Source organism: Aphelocoma coerulescens, unplaced genomic scaffold (genome assembly GCF_041296385.1).
Source record: "Aphelocoma coerulescens isolate FSJ_1873_10779 unplaced genomic scaffold, UR_Acoe_1.0 HiC_scaffold_183, whole genome shotgun sequence".
In the NCBI taxonomy this organism is placed as follows: Eukaryota; Metazoa; Chordata; class Aves; order Passeriformes; family Corvidae; genus Aphelocoma; species Aphelocoma coerulescens.
Window position 1 is genome coordinate 101,959 of NW_027183531.1, and position 20,278 is coordinate 122,236.

General features: G+C 36.4%; 1 protein-coding gene across 3 annotated transcripts in view; it reads right to left on the reverse strand.

Moving 5' to 3' along the window:
* LOC138101027 (cyclin-dependent kinase 13-like) overlaps positions 1–20,278 on the reverse strand; it is a 44,817-nt gene that overhangs the window by 13,012 nt on the left and 11,527 nt on the right. For all 3 annotated transcript variants that reach the window (XM_068998863.1, XM_068998864.1, XM_068998862.1), the window contains exons 2-7: positions 19,332–19,937; positions 15,905–16,072; positions 15,493–15,632; positions 13,427–13,597; positions 4,795–4,984; positions 2,272–2,328 (exon numbers count right to left, since the gene is read on the reverse strand). In XM_068998863.1, the coding sequence (XP_068854964.1) occupies positions 2,272–2,328; positions 4,795–4,984; positions 13,427–13,597; positions 15,493–15,632; positions 15,905–16,072; positions 19,332–19,937 (1,332 nt within the window). The remainder of the gene's footprint in view (positions 1–2,271; positions 2,329–4,794; positions 4,985–13,426; positions 13,598–15,492; positions 15,633–15,904; positions 16,073–19,331; positions 19,938–20,278) is intronic.

Consider the following 20,278-nt stretch of genomic DNA (forward strand, 5'->3'; position numbering starts at 1 on the left):
AGAAGAAAAAAAGTCACTCTTCCCTCTTTAAGTATGAGCAAAAGAGATAAAAGCCTTTTTCTGGAACTATATTGTTCAACAATTTTGATTCCAAAGCCTGGAATGCTTCTAGTATCTTCCTATATTTCACAACATCTTTAATTCTCCACAGCTCTAACCAGAAATTTTGGTCACTGTGAATAATCCTTTCCATCCTCCCACTAAAGGAAAGATTTCTACTAACACAGACACACTTTACTTGTGCACAAGCTGAACTACAGCATCAACAGTTCAGAATGGAAAGCAGAAAAGATATGTTCAATTTTGGTTTTGTTTCAACCAGGATGTTTTAAAGTTTTTTTTCAATTTTTCACTGTTATCAACACTAAGTAACTCTGAACAGAAAGAGTAACATTAAGTATGAATAACCATAGAATAAAGCCTAACAAGCTCTTATAGCATTCTCAGTAATACAGGTATCATTACTGTAATCATCTGAGTCTTTCTTTCATTAATGCACATGACCCCAATTCATTTTAAAAAAGTACTATATTTTTGGAAATGATCCCATCATTTATCTTATTTATCTCTGAAGCAAGGGTTCCTCTCTGAAATGTTTACACAGTATGGACTACTTCTACAGATACATTGCTCATATATATTAGGATATGGTGGTTTTTATTTGAACAGTTGTCTTGTCATGCAATCTGTCATATCTCCTACTCCAAACATATTAAATCCATCAGAACAACATTTAAAGGAGCACAACTACAAAACTACTGGGAATTTGCTTAAATTTTTATTTCCTCCCCCTTATGCCCCTACTAAATTCTGTACCTTTTCAAACAGTATTAAATTCTAAACAACAGTAAACCACATGCAAAGCACATGAATTAAAACCAGCAGCTATTATTACACTTGTTGATATACATTAACTACACCTGTTACTGCAGGTCAGAAGGAAAATGAACGAGAAAAAGAATTATCAAAAATCTACTGAGATTCTAATTATTCTCCCATGTTCAACTGGCAATTCTATTAGCTATCTTAATCTTGGTTTCATTTATGCGTAATGGCATAATAATGTTGCTGTTTGATGCACAGTAAAATCTCCTACTGGCATTATAAGGACACTGAACTTCTAATCCTTAATGAACAGTGAGTTTTACAAACAAAATTTAAATTAATTTAAAAAACAGACATTAAAAAAACCCCAAGCAAAACACAGTAAACCACAGGGGAAAAAAAAAAAAAAAACAACATTAGGCTAGTTTGGTACTGTTAAAAACAAGAAAGTAGGATAGCATCCTTTTATTATTAAGTACTTCAAAACCAAAAATTAATTAGCTAGCAGCTACTTCAGATTATCTCACTTTGCTATTATACCCAGCAGTTTTCATAACTGTACTTAAACATATTTACCTGAAATAACAGTTCAGAGGCAACAGCTCAGTGAAACTAATGCTAACACATTTATCAACAACCTAAGAGCTCTGTAGAAAACAATAAACTCATAAAACTAACATTATGGATATTATTTCCCAAAACAGACATGCAGAAATCAAAGTAAGCTCAGGTATCCAACCATCTCTGTATCCAACCACCTCATGGACATACTACTGTAGTGAACATTCAGCCTGAATTTTGAAAAGTCAGTCCCACATGACAAATACAACATTACAAAGTAAATACTGAAGTTCTTAATCGTAAAAAAACTGTGCACCTGTTTCCTGGATTATGAGCATAATGAAGCCAAGAACAACAGAAGCACAAGTCACAAGAAGTTTCAGAATAACTTTTATTTAAACATGTATCTCTGTTTCCAGCAGATTCAACAGCACTGACTGCCTAAAGAATACAATGAACCTCTTGAAATGTAAGGTTAAATCTTACACAAAAGTAATGCTTATTGAATAGAAACTGTATGCTACTTTGTGTCAGGAGAAAAAAAAAATTGCTTTCCCTAAATAAAGTCTTTGGTATACCAAGAGAAGAAATATACTTTAGGTTTACAGGATTAGAAACTTAGGACTGTAACTTAATTTCCAATCAATATATGGCCAGTCTCTACTGTTACTTATCCAGAACACCTGGAAAAGCAATACACTTGCACAGACTTTAGTGGTTTTATGCAGTGTAAGACAACATGTATTTCTTTCAATTTCCTAAGCAATTACTTGTACTACATTACAGTAACATCTCCTCTAAACAGAACAGTCTTCTGGCCCTCATAATAGTTATGCAACAAGATTAAACTTCTGAATGATTTTTCACAGTATAATTGTATCTTACCTTTCTTCCGAGTTGTACAGCCGAGCAAGCCCAAAATCTGCGAGCTTTATCTGCCCTCTGGTGGAAAAACCAAAGAATTATTTAGTGGTTAATCCTGTTAAACTTTCCTCCCCCAAAATCAGGTAAAGTTTAAGACTGAAACAGCTGCAACTGATCTTCACCAAACCACATTAATGAAGAGGCAATGCTTCGCTATCTCTGCATCTCTTCAGTAAACAGTTATGCTAACTTACAAAATAGCGAAGACAAGTAAGCAAAATTAGGTATGCTTATCAAATGGCATTTATATCACTGGATGTTAGTCAAATTTAGGTCTATACCATAAAATATTCAAGTCAATAACTCTGCAGGAAAAAAATGAGGGAAGAAACTGCTATTTTCTCAGGCCTTGCTGCCAGCATGAGCATTTGTACAGCAAACAACTATCAGCAGTCATACTTCCTTCTAGGAAACCATCAAAGTCCTGTTGTGCTATTGTACAGTTTAAATACAGCCTTTAAATCAGGGTGATCAACCAGATAAGGGCTTCAGTTTTGTCAGCAGCCAACTTGCTGAATGATATAACCCCTAACTCATTCCTGAATTTTCCCAGACACGAGGGGAAGAGTAGAAGATACAGAGCTCTTGCCTGGCAGTTGCCACAGCTAAAAGGCACTGCTCAATGACCAGAAACTCCAACTATCTGTAAAGTCTGGATGATTCAAACAGAAAGCTATCTGCAAGCTTTTCTAACACACGAAATTAATGTTGGACTATTATATGCGGTTTTCCTTTTCTGTACTGATAAACTTTTGTAACTCCCATCACTTTCCAATAATGTTATGTTCTCAAATTATGGCAAGATTTGCTGCTAGCATGACCATTTTGTGGTAATAGCACATACGTGACCATTTTGTGATGACCAAATATGTTGGTCATAGTTTCCATCCACTTTTCTCCTCAGACCTTTACTCCTGATTTCTTGGAGAATGCCCATAAACAAAGAAATGTTCCCCTCAAATTTACATGCTTATTTCTGAGAAGGTATTTAGAAGATAAATGTATTTGCTCAAAATTCATTGAAGTTGCCCATGTAAAAGATACGTAATCCATGTGTTTGGCTTCAAGCTCTAACTGGTAATAGGATTTTTGAAACACTGGCTTAAAATTATTCAGATCTACTATCACGTTTTTCTGCTACTGGTAGAAAAATCTAAGGATGCTCAGACACTATCCTATGGGGAGAATATCCAACTCTGTAACCTGGATTGGAGAGCACAGTAAAATAACAAGCTCCTCCTCTACCATAATGCACTCTTTTCCATTGTCAGGTTACATCCAGCTTCTGAGTTCCCAAAGGTGCACAGAGAAACACTAACCCTGGAGATTAGCAGGCAATAAGATTAGGTGTGTGGGCACAGGGAGTAATGGGGAGAAACAGGTACATCTGTTTAGGAGTCCATATCATAATCTGGCAAGGCTGCAGTAAAATACAGCGATGTAAACAGTCTAGCGTTAGTTTGCTCTAAAGGAAAAAGGAGGAGGTAGCAGAAAATTTAATTTGGAGAAAGCTTGGCCTATCAAAATAGACCCTTGATCCATTTTGCCCAGTATTTGCTCTCCAACAGCAGCAGTAGATTTCTAGAGAGAACATGTGAACCCACTCCCTTTAGGGCCCATCTTCCTCATGCTAAACCACAACCCACAATCACTGTGTTTAGGATGCTAAAACATCCACTCCCATTAGCAGGTGTTAATGATCCTGTCCTTGAATGTGTCTCACCTTTTTTGAAACTCCTGACACTACCCGGAAAATCTCCTGTGGCAACAAATCCCAGAAGCTGACTACCTGCTCTTTTTTTTAACTCAACCTTTTTTTACTGTTATAAACCTTACTCTTACAGTTGCTCCCTGGATTTAGTACTGGTTATGATGCACAACTGCTGGTAATGAAGTCATCCACTATATTCACACTGGCTTTTTATTTGCTGCTGCACACTGAAAACAGCACACTTACTAATATGATTTGTAATTGTCATGCATTAAAGCAGTAAGAAACAAATTATTCTCCCTCTTTGATTATAGCAATAACTGTAAGTTAAGGCATGTCTGAACATGCCTGATCAAATATTCTTTTAAAGCATTATCTGGACTGATGACAACAAGGACCTCAGAACTGTCACGAAGAAACAGTCTAGCCACACTTCGATCTTGAAATGAGATGGCAGAAAGAATACACATCAAACACTTACATCCTACAATTCCATTTTAATATATTTGAAGGCAGATAATTTTCCCCCAATACTCTGACTTAACAGGATTAAACTTGAGTCTTCTCTTTTAACACAGATTAAGTTTAATACACAGCTGCAGGCTCCAGTGTTAAGCAGGAACATTATTTTGCCATTGATCTTAAAGAAACTAGACAATTTAAAAAGTAAGTTTTGCTAATGACTCTAGTCAGGTGAACTGTGAAGAGTAAAAGAATGATATAAAGATGTTAATATACAATTTTTGTTATGTACTTTTAAGTAATATCCATACCTGTTATTTAACAGAATATTGGAACATTTGATATCTCTGTGCAAAAAGTTCTTCTTGTGGCAATAGGCCAAGCCCTCCATCAGCTGTCTCATAAAAGATTTAATATGATTTTCATTAAAATGAACTAAACCAGATTCCAGCAGTCCCATCAAGTCATGGTCCATATATTCAAATACCAGGTAAAATGCACCTACAAAAAGAAAGGGAAAAGGTAGGAGAAACACTGAGAGAAAAACTGATTTAACAGCAGTCCAAAGCATTGCTGTTGCTTACTTTTTAAAATCAGAAGCATTTTTCATACAACTGCTTACATTTTCTGCAGTATTTATGGCTGTATCTCATGTTAAATGTAATATAGTACAGTAAAAAGTTTTAATAAATTGCTGTTCCATATAAACAATTATACTAGTCAAATGTTTGTGAAAAGAAGTATAATGTTACCACACAGTGCTTTAGTCTACACGAACATGTATTCTCCCTACAGCTCTCAATCTCCATCCATTTTATTTCACAAAAAAATTAACTGTGCTAATATTACCTACATAAAGTTTTGAGAGAAATCTAGAAACAAAATATGTACAAGAATTGTTGTGCATTATTGTTCATCTGTCATGACTCAGTGATTAATTTTTTTTAAGATTTCTGTGCAACTGGATCAGAAATAGGACTGCCCTTCTCAGACTAAAAATACCTGTAAGACAGGACAAAATGAGAAAGCAGAACTAACCTATTGTAACAGCAGCTCTGCAAAGACAGACTTCATATTTTAAGTTGCCACATGCATACATTAAGCACAAGAGAATGTGGTGTTATCTCATGTTAGCCTGTATAATTTTACAATAAAGCTATTAAAGCCAAGGCTCTTTGATACATATAAGCACTCTTAAAGAGGAAAAGTGCTGAGTGCTTCAGAAGCAGCAATAACCAATCTCCAAAACAACCATTCCCAGTACAATCAACTTTTTAGTACTTCATTCTTTCCTTTCTTCACTCTGGGACACAGAACAATGCAGCCCCTGCAGAGCGAAAGGAGCCATGCAGAAACCACATTCAAGTGGGTCTGTCTACCTTGCATTTCCAAAAGCACCTCCTTAAACCCACCACTAGACATAGCTTCTGCCCAACAAGAACTCGTTACATGTTCTTGCTCCTAAATAAGTTTCAACTCAGAAACTAGTCAAAGTCTTGGAGCAATAAAGAGAAGTCAGCTTGACAGAAGCCATACACACATGGCCACATTCTGATTAACTGACTCCTTTTCTTGTTTAGTAGCTGAAAAGGGAAAAAAGAATGCTAGATCCATCTGCTATTGAGGAATAAGATTACTCATACAGTAAGTGTTAAACTTGTAACAACGATCAGCATACATCAGCTAAACCACAGGCCATTGCATAAGACATTCAAGAAGCTCACTGTTTTTGATTTAGGTCTTTTTGTCCTGTTGTATGTTATACAGAGAAAGCAAAATACTTATCATAAAATACCGCTACTGTTGTGTACAAGAGGGGGTGAAATAGGAGGTGAATCAAGCAGGTACAACACAATCCCGTCACTTCACAAGGAGAGAAGGAAGTATTAAGAGCTATGAATAATCAAAAGTCTGCTGTGTTACTATTTGCATAACTAAGTTCACCAATCCAGTTCACCCGTTCAACACAGAACAGCACAGAGGCTCCTAATCTTGGTCTTTTCAAACTAGATAGCTGGCAATCTGTTGTTAGATCTACTTCAACGACGACTGCTGAAGTATGAACCATGACATATTTTAAAATGCCTCGAAACAAAACACCTGATATTAATGCTGCAGTGTCAGAATAATCCTTCAGAGGATGTCAGTTCAACAAAACTGAATGAATACCAGTGAATCTTGGTACTTTCTTGATATGGAGTACAAGAGAAAGTTAACTCTGTCATGGCAGCCGGCTGCATGTGTGTACATGACAAGGAGAAAGACTGACTGTAGAACTGTTTAGTGAGAACAGCTGAACAGAGACCTCTTGTTTATATGCAAAGCAGGATCTGTGCCTTGAGCAATTTCCTGCTCTGTCACTAACTCCCAGGATTTTTTCACTGCTATTTATAACCAGCAATCACAATTGGTACCCTTATGCAAGAAGGAAAGCTGACAGCAATAGACAAGACTCATAAACAAAGTAGACTAGTACCTGGGAGGTGACATCTGATTATTGACACTCTGCAACTCTTATTAAGAAACATACACTGAAACAGTATAAATGCTAAATATTCCTTCCTTATGAGATCAAGAGCAAATGCACAGATTCGTTACACTTCTGCATTCTTGCCTATTTCCTAACTACGTTTTTGTTTTTTTTTTTTTTAAGTAAAACTGGTAGTCTTCTTCATCCATTACAAGAAACTATGAAAATTAGTCTAATAACCTTGGCAATCTTACCATTCAAACCTGATTTTCAGTATTACTCAAGCTATATTTGGAAGTGACTGTAGCTGCAAAAAAGTTATCAAGCAAACTGAAGTGGAACTCCTGTTAATTTATTCCTAGACAAACATGGTGCCCTTTTATGACAGAAATCTGTAGTTTCCACCAACAAAATTGTTACGTTATTCCACCTGCTACTTTCAGATCTTCATCTCTTTTCAGTACGTTGGGGGAATTAATCCTCCATAAAAGGGAAAGCAGCTAGTCATTCAGGAAGAAGAAAACAGTCACAGAAGACATCACAAATGAACGGTGCACAGGCAGAAGTGCGTTTACTGCAGCTTAGTATGAGTTCAAGTTCACACCATACTTTAGTTCGATCAAAACAAGTGCTGCACAAATATCCATTTCTCAAAAAAGGAAAACATAACAGAAAAAATAACAGTTTCTTCTTTTATGAGGGCAAAACATTTCATAACTTGGAGGTTACATTTTAAAATCACATTTTGCTTGATGCTAGCTTTGCCCAGTCCCCATTCTGGGAAGCAGTGTCATAAAAACACCTAAAGCTCTCTCACAGAAAAGTGCATGCAATTCAAATGAACTCAGAATTACTTACTTGACTTTAAAGTTCCTCATCTTACTGCTGTTGTGTTAAAGACCTGCACTTCCCACCTGTGGGGTGGGAGAAAGCCTACAGTCCATTTCCATATGCTGCAACAAAACACTAACAGAGGGGTTGTGTCCTAGGTGCCTCATTTCCTTTACTAACACCACACAGCTCATCTACTTTCCTTCATCTGCTGAGATCATCAGAAACCTTATTGTCACTGCATGTTGACAGAGCAGCAGCTGGAACAGTTGAACAGTAGGAACACTGCCTATTTCTGAATATGGGATAAGAGAGAGCAGCTGAATCTGTCAGAGGTACACAATAAATAAAGGAGATTCACATGGATGGAAATAACCTTCACCTTACTCCTTTTGTTTGCACTTAGAAAAATCCACCTTTCTGACCATTTTGTCAGTTAAGACTGATGGGGTTCAGCAAGTGAGGTACCAATTTAGAATAATTAAAGGATTAACACATCTGGTCCTCTTGGTCATATGTTTCAAGTCATGGAGCTTTAACAGAAGCAGTTTCTTAACACAAAATGAGCTGGGGTATAATGCAGTAAAGGTATGCATACAAGAGAGGTAACTCGACAACACATGGCACTAATGATCTGCAATAAACAGTGGATTTTCTGAGAGGCCAAAAAATCCTAACAAAACATACTTTGCGTTTTTGTGACACAGGCAGGCTCTGGATTTCTTTGGACTGTCTTCAAATCACAAAGACCCAACAAAACAGGATATCACTTGTTCCCACAGATAAAGTGCTTCAGACTGGAAGGGGAGGGTGGTGGTGCAAGGAAAAATGATCCAAAAGCCTCCATAGATGATGGCCTTTAAGCAAGTTTTCCAAATGTAATTAATAGGAAAAGTGTTCAGTGTTTCTCAAAATACCTGATCAGATAAAGATTAGAGGAACCAGGAGACCAGAAATGCCTTATTACATGCAAATTTAAATTCAATTCTGGTATAAATTCATTACGATAGTATCTTGAAATACAGAAATGCTTTAAACAAATCCCAGTATCCCTGCCTCGTTCAGTGCATAGTACATACAATGCTGAGTTGTGAAACAGGTTTCCAGCATTTGTTCTGTACTCAGTTTTCAAAATGAGACTCCATCAGATTTTCATTTTCCTATTAAGCCTCCTCCAGCTTCTTCTATGCAATACATAGATTCTTCCCCTTGATTGATTAAATATAATGAGATTACATTTACTCTTTTATTTCCTTAACATTTCTCTTCCAGTACTCACAATATACTATTTCAAGAGTTTTAAACAGGATTTTATCAACCACAACTTGAAAACTAAAGAAGAAATTGTCCACCAATTCCTTGAAGTTCCTTAAAGTTCCTTCAATAGACATTTGCCTTTTCTTTTGACTCAGGTTTTATTAATCCATTTTCTAATTTCCAGAACAACAAATATAGCCATACCTACTGAATTAATCACCTTAAGACTAAAGAAAACATTGCTGCTATACTATTTTTTTACATTTTCACCCAATATTAAGTTTCTATTTAATGACAGTGTTATTCTCCCCTTTCAAGTTCAACTGCATTTTCCTCTTGCAGGAACTCCACATATATTCTGAAACAGGGATACAAGCCAAGGGCATACAGAAGCCCTGGGAGTAAATAGTGTCCTTGTTTCCTCATGTAATACAGGGAAATAAGAAAAAAAAACCCCGAACAACTAAACCAAAACCAAAAATCTTTGATTAATACTCAAGAGATTGTTCTCATTTTGACATACATCAGGTTGAAAAGCCACACAATTAGGTCTGCACTCATTCCAGACCAAAGCCCAGTACAGCACACATAAATGGGAAGCACTACTTAAGCAGTCACACTATTGCTGGTAACTTAGCTCTAGCATGAAAACTATTTGGGTAAGTTTCTATCAGCTATTTTGGGAGCAGCAAGGCAAACTATAGAGCATTAGAGGTTTCTGAAATTTGGATCTCTGCTTTTACTCAACTTCCGAGGAAACACAGACAAAACTAGCTACCATGTAATGCTGACTACATGACTTCTCTCACAGGCTCCTCCCAAACCACAAGATTTTAGAATAAGTACTTCCTGATGGCTGTGAGAATGTTACTATGTACAGGTTACTGTGTACTGAAGTCAGTGTTCTCCTGTACTACAGTACTGTCAATATAAATACCAATTTCATGCCTAAAAAAAGTTTGCTCATTTGTACTGCAAATCAATTCAAAATATAATCTAAAGCAAACTTAGATCTTAAATTTAATTACAGAAATACACATACATAAAAAAGTAATTCACACACACAAAACTCAGAAAAAACCCCAAGCTGCAATGTTAACCTGATCTTTTATTACTGGTCTCCATGTCAAGTTTTACATCCTCCCTCAGGTTAGCAAAAATGCCTATCCCAATCAAAAGGAGGAAGGGATGTCAGGCAGTACATTTACTGTGTTTACATTCACAGCAACAAAAGCTAAGGCATTTTCCATTTGCTTAGTAAAAAGAGATCATGTCAATCCCATAGCTAGACAGTTGAGCACTTGCAAAACATCTTACAGCTGTTAGAGGCAATTGAGAACTGAAGAACCATCTGAAGTGCCCAAAGTAAAAAGATATACACCAAAGTCATATAAATGATACACTCACTAAGCAAAAAAAACCAGAACTGACAACAGCCCAAACTGAGAAGGGTGTTTTCCCAATAATTCATTTTATAACTAATAAAGTGGCTCAACACATGAAAGACTGAATACAACCTTGGAGTCACGAGTTCCCATCCCTAAGTTTGTGCGTTCACCTATCTCCTTCTGAATGATGAGAAGGTGGGAAAAGCCTACACAAGAAACATACAAAATGGATATCCCTTGTGGCCACACCCAACACACACCTTTTGCCTGTCAGGATTGTGCCTGAGAATCAAGATGTTACATTACCAATTAGTAATCAGTAATGCCATTCTCCAACTTTATCATCAAGCACATCTCATGCATAATGAAGATTGCAAAGTTAAAAACTTCTGATCTTCAGTATACAGACCATGTATCACCCACTCTGCTTTGTATATGCCCAACCCATACAATTATGCTGCCTAAGGTGCCAACTTCCACTGATGGAGAGAAATGCACTTAGAAAATTTGTAACACACTGCTCCAGTGTGTGACACTTCTTTTTCTAATGGTTAGTACAGAAAGAAGAAAACCAATACTATCTATCAAAGCTCTTCCTTGTCTTTAAATTTATAGTCCAAGCTGGCCAGGATAAAACACAGATATAATTTCTTCCATTTTCTTTGAAAATAAAAAGATGTTGAAAATACTGAGACAGACTTTAACATGGGGAACCAGTAATCCTCTCTTTTCCAAACTTTTGCGTATGTCACTTAAAAACATGTAATGCAGCTGAAAATATTGGGACAAAGTTGCACAAACCACGCCATTGCCGGCTTGCAGTCCAATGCTACTATCTTAAAAAGCATCCTTAAATCAAGCTCTGTAAAGTGGGCCCAACACTTACATTACTGTCAGGAAACTGAATGTACTGTATATTAAACTACTGAGATCCAACCAAAAAAAAAAAAAACCCACACTGTCTTAAGTGAAAAAGCAGATGAGTACTATGTCAGGATATGATACACCGCTTTAGAAACAAAATTAACTTCACTCATACTAACTAGAAAAATATGTGACAGCAAAAATGTTCTCATTCCCTACTCTTACAAGTGGGATATCAGCAAGGTTTTCCAAGTCGTATTTCAAAGCTATGGTAAGCATGTAACATACATTAAACATAAGCATGTTCATCATATGGGCAAAACACCCTGCTTTTAAGCTCTACCCGTTGTAAGATATCACTACCACTTTTCTAACCCTTCCTTGTTAAGCATCCTACTTTTGCATTTGCAACACTTTACTGTGAAAATGACTGAATATCCTCCCACTTGCATTCGTTCCCTGCACAGACTACATTTGGCCGCAACTCAGCTATAAATCCCTATCCCACAATGAACTACTAATTAGAGAAATACAGAATACAGTGCCTAAAAAAACCCACAACTTCCATCTTTACACAGACAAGATATAACAGCAGTCTCATTGTCCTGCCAATGTTTTCAAGAAACTATCAGAACTTACTCAACTATCAAAAATTAGTTCTATTCTAGCATCTCCAGAGAAGCCCGTGTCCTTGTAAATTTTCTGAAAATGTAGTTATTTTAATATGCTGTTAAATAAGAAAAAGAAATTGAATCAAAAGTATTATCAAAAGCACAAATACAGACCTGGACAAAAAAAAAAACATTTGAAAACACACAGTTTGAAGTACAAAAAAAGTAATTTACTATTCAATTCTAAACACGGCACTAAACAGAAAGAAAGAAAATTCATTAATGAGTCATTAAGTATCAAGTCAAGACTCAGTGTGGTCTCATTAGCCAAGTAGGTTAGACCTAATTAAAACTTAGTGCAAGATTCACATACAAAGACTAAACTGGCTGTTGCAGACTGCCAGGATTTTGAGTGGGGCCTGACCACTGAACCTGCACAACTCTCAAGAAACTCTTGCTAGATACTTCCCACTTTTAAACACAATTTTAAAAAAGCATGGCAGTGCTGTATACTCTTTGAGAATTATACTCTCTAAAGATGCTAGGAAAAAAATCCAAACTAATTCCTGCTTGATATCCACCTTCTGAATCATCACATCACCTGGTGTTTCAGCTGGCCATGCAGTACATACAGCATTTTCTACCTGCACTGCTGCTGGGCATGCTGTATAGAAACTCAGGGAGGGAGAGCAGGGAAGAAGGACACGTACCACATTCCAAGCACTCTCCTAAGCCAAACTATGTAAGAAATTGCCCAGAAGACACTAAAATACCCCCAAAATGATAGGTTTTCAACACCTAGACCTAAAATGAAATGCCTCCAGTGGCAAGATACCATTCCAATATCAGAAGTACCAAGCAACAACACAGCACGATTTTCACTCTGCTTGATTCTCTGGACTAAGAAGGTTGAAGCAATTCAAACAAGACAGACTTAAAACTGAAGGAACCAGAAGAGTAGAAGTCTGCATGTCTTCTATTTGGGGAAGAACACTACCACTATACAAGTCTTGCTTTTCATTCTTTTAATTTACTCTTCTCTTAGCCCTCAAAACACACATGCTCAATCATTAAAAAAGTAACTGAAGAACAATCCAAATAAAACCAAGGCCTAAAATGAAAAACATCTCTTCAGCATTCAGTCTATTATACTCTAATGGTATGAGAAAGTACTAAAAAAAAAAAAAAAAGTTAAAAAAACTCACAATTAAGAGCCTCCTATTATTGCTGGCCTCCCTAATCCATGGGTGTCAAGGAGTAAAACATCTGTTGCTCTACAGCAAAACCAGAATCAAGCAATACATTTTTTATCCCACAAAATATTTGCACAGAATGTTTCTATAAGCAAAAGGCATAGCTGAGTTAAATAAGCAACTTCTTATAGTATTTAAATCAAAATTAAAATCCCTCATCATCACAACTTGCAAACATATTTTTTAATGAAGCGTAACTTCAAATCCAGCATAGCAGACTATCACATTAAGAACAGGTCCAGAAAGAGCCACCCTGTTAGCATACATACCTTTGTCCTTCTTGAAGTCCAAAGCATCTTCCTTATCTGTCACTATTTCCTTCATGTTGATAATGCTTTGATGATTAAGCTGTCGAAGAATCTTAATCTCTCGAATAGCTGTAATTGGAAACCCTTCCTTTTCATTATCCAGACGTACTTTCTTCAGTGCTACCATTTCCCCTAAGAGAAAATGTAAATAAACCCATTAAGATTAGCAACCAAAACATGGGATTTAGTATTGACTGGTATGTTTGTTTTTTAAAACCCTGATGCTTGCACCAAGCACTATGCTGAACAGAAATCAGCACCACAGAGAGAAGCAAAACTACAAATGAGAATTTTCAGCTACACACTGTAAGGGCTATCATCCTTCTTCCTCCTGCACAACTCACTCACATATCCCGACATTCTACACCATGTCTACCAGTAAAGAGCGATCATCAGCAGAGGCCTGTGACTGCTCTGGATTTCTTAATACTACATCACCACAGATAAGAACGCATATACCTAGCCAGAAATACTACGCAGTTCAAGATATGAGGCAGATCACTAAAGAGTTCTCAAATTAATTAGCATACTTTCTACAAGCATAAGTGGCACTGCCATTTTTACAGTGAGGAGATTTTTCCCTTATTATTTTACTGCAGGGTGGTCTGGATCAAACTGGATTCTACAAAACGGCAGGAACATGATCCACGCATGATGGAGGATGTCTACAGATTACATATGCTAGTTCAATCATTTTGTTCTTGGAAGTTTATTTGTGTGTCTGGGAAGTTTATTGACAGCCCAGATATCTTTGTTAGTCCTAAAAACTACTTACCCTACTCTAACTTATATGACACACTCACAGTAGATCACATTCCAGCACACACAACCACTTGCTCTGAAAGTCCATTACACAGCTTCTTCTAAGGTATCTCAAAGGACATAATGCCACTCTCCACACAGGATTTGAATCTAAAGCTAACAGATTTGCTTGCTGTATCTGTACAGACCCAGTCAATGCAGAAAGCAACAACTTCTATGGGAGGTTAAGACTGTGACACACAAATAACCTGAAGTTTGCCAAAGAGGCAATATGGTTATGGCAGGATTAAAATGCAAATGTGCAAAGAAGAGAATCCCAGGAGATCCTAACAATGATTTGCAAAGGTTCTCAAGGTAGAGGTAAAAACCTGTGACAGTTCAACTAGAACTAAAGTTTGCAAACTGAGACAAAGACAGGTAAAGAATGAAGAAGGAATTATAATGACACTGCTTATTCTTCAGGAGATCAGAAAGAAGGAACTGAGGTTGGTATGTGGTCCTATGGGATTCAGTTACTGCTGAAGTAGAAAACTGTCCAGCATTCAAAGCATGCACAAATAAGCCAGAAGGGCAAGCAGTCATAGAAAGAACTACTAACTGAGCATAAAACAATCACACAGCATACTGCATATATAAAGAATTTGGATCATCTATTTAGATGTAGTGACAATACTATGTATGCTAGTGGTGACTGCTTGCTCATTTCAGCAGTAGTTTCACAAGAAATTAAAAAATAATGTCACTGTTGTAAAGCCAGTTATACTGCAAGAACCCCCCACATGCAACTCTTCAGGGCTGTGTTGCACAGCAGCAGATTCTCTTCCTACTATGAACTACTGACTACTGGAGTACAAACGACGACCAAGTTTTATGCATAGCTTCTTTCACAGTTACATCCCTTTACAAACTTCATTGCTGTTTGACTGTCATCCTGTCTAGGGTGACATTTAGTTTCCCTAGGATATTTAGCCTCTCTTCTTTACTAGTTCAACTTTATACAGAGCATCAAAACTCAAGAAATAAGAATTAGAATTTAAGACTACTCGGATTGATTTCAGCCAAAGCTTTACAGATAAACAATTTTCCAATGCAGCAAACAGTAATTTCTGATTTAGACAAATGATAGACTTAAAACTAAACACACCAACAACTAAAATCCTTCCAAACATGAGAGGGCAGAATACCACAGATTTTACTTAAACAAAAACCAAAACCATCTTGGTCATGTAAAATTGCAGGATTACATTTACTTTTTTTTAACTTACCTGTATCTTTGTCTCTGGCTTTGTAAACTTGTCCATAAGTGCCTTCACCAATAATACCAATGATATCAAATTTATCCACACAGCGCTTTCCCCAGTCTATTTCTTTTTCTTTCGTTTCACCATGTCGTGGTCCACATATTCTAGAAAGCAACAAACATTTTTAAGACTACAGCTAGTATATCTAGGCATTGTCTTAACTCTGAAGACACCCTCAACACTAACTATTTGAGACATTATTAATTAACTGTCTTATTACCATTAAGTGGCAATAAACCATGACGTTTGAGTCAAGCCACATTAATATTAAAAATATTATTAAAAAGTAGAACTCTTTTGACAAGAATATATTTTAAAGAAACTATTATCATTCCTACTTGCTTGATAAGCTTTAAAAAAAGTTTAATAAACATACTTTGGTCTTCTCTTGCTATGTAACTGAACTGCTGGTTTCTTTTCTTCAGGACTTTTGGGTACCTCAGCTCCTCCAGGCAACTCAGGTGGAAGTGGCAAGTCTGCAAGCAGATGGCGAAGTTTCTTCTCCGTTTCTTTAACTGACTTCACTGAAAGATTCTCTCTCAAACTATTAAAAAAAACCCACAATTTGCTAGTAAGTTGAAGATAGTGGAATATTAGCATAAAAGGAAAACTTATCAGAATTATTTTTTTAAAAAAATACATTCTAGACTGTCAATGCACCAACATTTGAAATCTCTCCTCTTAAAATTTGCAGGACTTGGATAAATGACTCTCAAATAGCTCTTTGGAAGATGCACAGTTAACTACCACAATTCTACAGAACTGTGAAATCAGACCTTTTTGGGCGAAAGCTGAGGTCAGATGACACAGGGAGCCTTACCAGGCCAGACTTCTGCCACAGAAGCTTCTTTCCAAGCTTATGGCCTAGACTATTAAAAACATTTAGAGCTCAGGTGCTGCCAGATATCAGAAGTATAGTGGTAAAACCTGTACTCTGACTTCTCATATAAGAGAGAAGATCTAACTAATCCAGTTCTCTCTAAAACTGGTCTCCATAGATAATGAGCTCCATGCTTACATTAACACTGCAGGGCATTACAAGGCTGTTCACGTCACCTCATTTACAAATTCTAATTGCATACTTCTGCTGAAACACTCCATATTCAACACATTTCTAGTGATCAGCATGCATATCAAGTGGGAAAAAAAAAATCAGATGAAAAAATGACAATGTTTTTCTGACATAGGTTACTGATACCTGATTTTTAACCAACCATAATTAGGTAACAGATACTAACCGTCCATCTCTGTCTTGAGAAAAATCCCCAAACACATGTACAGCAATGTATTCTTTTAACAATTACACAATTATCTTAAGAGATGCTCTTCCCATTCTAATGGGGAAGCATAACTGCTGCAGGACTTTTTTTCTTAAGTACATGGTTCCATTTTATCAGATCTTCTTTTAGTTTAGCTAGATTCATTCAGCTACTGCATTAACTTTAAAGCCACGACCATCTCTAAACTTTATATAATTACATAATTGTTTCTCCCCTACAGCACTCTCATACAGAATTCACTCTTAATTTCTGTCACTGTATTAATAAAACTTAAGTCATGCTTTGAGGGGACATTTTCCAAGTTAGCTGCATTTGCCAAATCACACTATTCATCCTTCTCTGTGAAGGTTTTTCTACAACTTCTTACCTGCTTAGTTTCATAGATAAAGCAGGAACTTCTCTAAATGGAAAGATATTGCCAACTCCCATAATGGAGAATGCATACAATTTTTCTTACTTTTCTTGCAATTAGTAATCCTTACATATGCAAAGCATTCCAGTTTTGCATATGTTTATGCTTCTCTGTGAAAACTGAACGCTTTTATGTCTTTTACCACTTCCCAAACTGCCACTGCCCCATTTTAAAGAAGAATCACAAGGAAGCATAGACTGCCCTCATCACAAACATAATGGTTAACATGCTAAAAAGAATAAACCGCCTTCGTGCAGTGGATGGCAATAAGAAACTCTTGTTTTGAAGTTCATATATTAGTATTTCTCTCATAATTTTTCCCCAAAATTTTCAATACGAATGAAAGCATAACATATGAAAGGCTCTGAAACAGATTTTAAAAGTGGCACATGAAAATAGAGGCAGCCAAGAGCAGCCTTTTTTTTCAGGTCTGCTAAATCACACATCATTGACAACCAGGACAATTTTCCTTTTCAGCTAACCTATACTGTGAGGTTGCAACATTGATGTTCCCTTAGGTTGGTTATTTGTGGGTTTATGAGATTCTTACTGAAGGAACCAGAGAGTTCTGCATAGCATCAAGCTCAAGCCTTCTTTGTTGACAAAATTTCCCCATAGTAATTCTGAGCCCAAGGTAAATACCTTTGCCCTCCTCTGCCCTTAAAAACATTGATCTTCTTCCTTTGATGACTTAAGCTTTATCATGACTTGTAATTTCTGATCCAAAGTTTATAACATCCTATAGGCAAAACTAAGCAAAGCATAAAAGACATTATATTACTTCTCATTAACCTTTCTAATGCAGCTGTTTGCAAGCAGTAGGTTTTTTGTTTTGAAAGGAGAATGAGCCCAGTGCTGAAAGAACCACAACTTAATTGTAGCTTAACTCCTCAGTTTAGCTAACTTAAAACATGTGATCCATTAAAATATAATAATAATAATAATCAGAAGCAATCAGCCAGCTTCAATATGAAATCTCATTTCATATTGTTGCAATTAATACTGCAATGCCAGTCATATTTAGTTAAAACTAGTTAAGACCAGTTTTTAGTTAAAACAGTAAATCTTGCTCACAGTATCAGGATTCTCATTTACCTAGAGAGGATGGCTTTGTCATAAGCATAAATGCAATCATACCTTTGCTACACCATTATTACATTTGCTAGAGTTTAATGCTGAAGGGCAAGAAATGATTTCTTTTTTACTAGTAAAAAAAATATGTAACTGTCTAATACTATGTTAGGTTGTATTTATTTACCAAGGCCTCCTATGCACCCTCAATGTCTAATACAAACCTAAATTACTAGCAAACACAAGAGAAATGTTTACACCTCTAGCTAAACATTTCTGGCTTACATGCGAGGTGATTTCTTGCATACATGTGAGAGGCATGCAACACCTTCAGTAAAACCAAAAAACAACTTCTCTAACAGCATAATTTTCCAATACAAATCACAGCACATATTCTCTGCTAGGACTACGAACAGACTTAACATAGTCTAAATTCAGATGACACTTGGAACACAGAAATTAATTTCTTCACTACAGACCAATTTTTACACTTCAAAATTAACACAAATGACAAGCCATGAACCTCACTTCTACCATACATATTCAAAATAATACTGATCTTTGAAATAAAATACACTAAAATAATGCCCAGCTATAAAACAATTGCCTTTCAAAGAGAATCTTTACTTCAAAACCCAGCTAAATAAAGAATTTTTACATATGGCTACTGAATTCAACTTTTCCCCAGAAGTATATGTTCACACCGAACTTGAAATCTTGAATTCTTGAATGCATTCTTTCATTAGTCCCAAAGCTATCATATCCCAGCAATTTTTAAAATATTTCTTTAGTAGACTTTTTATTGAAAGATTCCTCTTAGACCAAATTCTTCTTTTTTCAAGAACTAATTAAATTATTTTTAAGATCAAATTCCTTCACTAATAACCACCAGTTAAACAACTGAAGAGCAATAACAAATTGAATAATGCATAGGCCTGATCCAGCATCTAGTTTTATATTTATTTTCCGAAGGAAATAACAACAACCACTATATAAAAAGGAACAAACAACCCCAAAAGCAAATCTCCATCACAACTCACCTATCAGTTTCTTTATCTTCAGGCAGTGTGGGAGGCAAAGGCAAGGGTGGCAGTGTGGAGGTCGGTAGTGCAACAATTCGATCCTTCTCCTTGGCTACTACACTTGGTGTATTCGGTTTGCTTTTCTCTTTTACAGGGACTGGTGGCTGTTTCGCAACAGCCGATTTATTCTCTTTCACTGCTGCAGGCTTCTGTTTAGTAATTTTGTCTGCAGTTAAATTATTTTCGGCTTTTGTTTCAGGAAGCGAGACCTTTGCTTTTGCCTTGTCGTTTTTCAGATTTGCACTGCTGGTAGGAGAAGGCGTATGCTCAGTTTTGATTTTCTTCAGGTCCTTAACATTGTTCACTTGAGGTGCGCTTACAGCAGTGTCAGTGTTTCCCTTAGTAGGTGTTGAAGTATTGGAAGCTTTTGCACTGGCTTTCGCTGCCTCAGCAGCTCTTGCCTTTTTGTTTTTGTTCAGCTCAGCAGCCAGGCTACTCTTCAGAGTCAATGTACTAGGAGAAATACTTGAATGACGACTTCTGGATCTAGACAATCTGTGTCTGCTACGAGACCTGGAGTGCCTCGATGAATATGGACTTCTGCTTCGAGATTTTGCTGATCTCCTGTTTCAAAAAAGTAAAGATTTACCCAGGTAAAATTAATTCTAGTTGCTTTCCCGGCATATCTACATTTTTGACAAACTACATATTTTAAACCAACTATTATCACCATGCTCACAGAATAAACAGAAGTCTATGAAATAGGAGAGACCCTGCATTAAAAACATAAAAATCGACAATTAATCAATCAAGATTCTACATCTTTTTGTTAGAAAACATGAAAACTCTTAGGTGTAGTTTCTCCTCTCACAGAACTGCAAAATACAATACTTATATAAGGCAAGAAATGTTCTGCTTTCCTCACTACTTAAGAGATTTTTCTCTTTAAAGAAAATCTCAAAGTA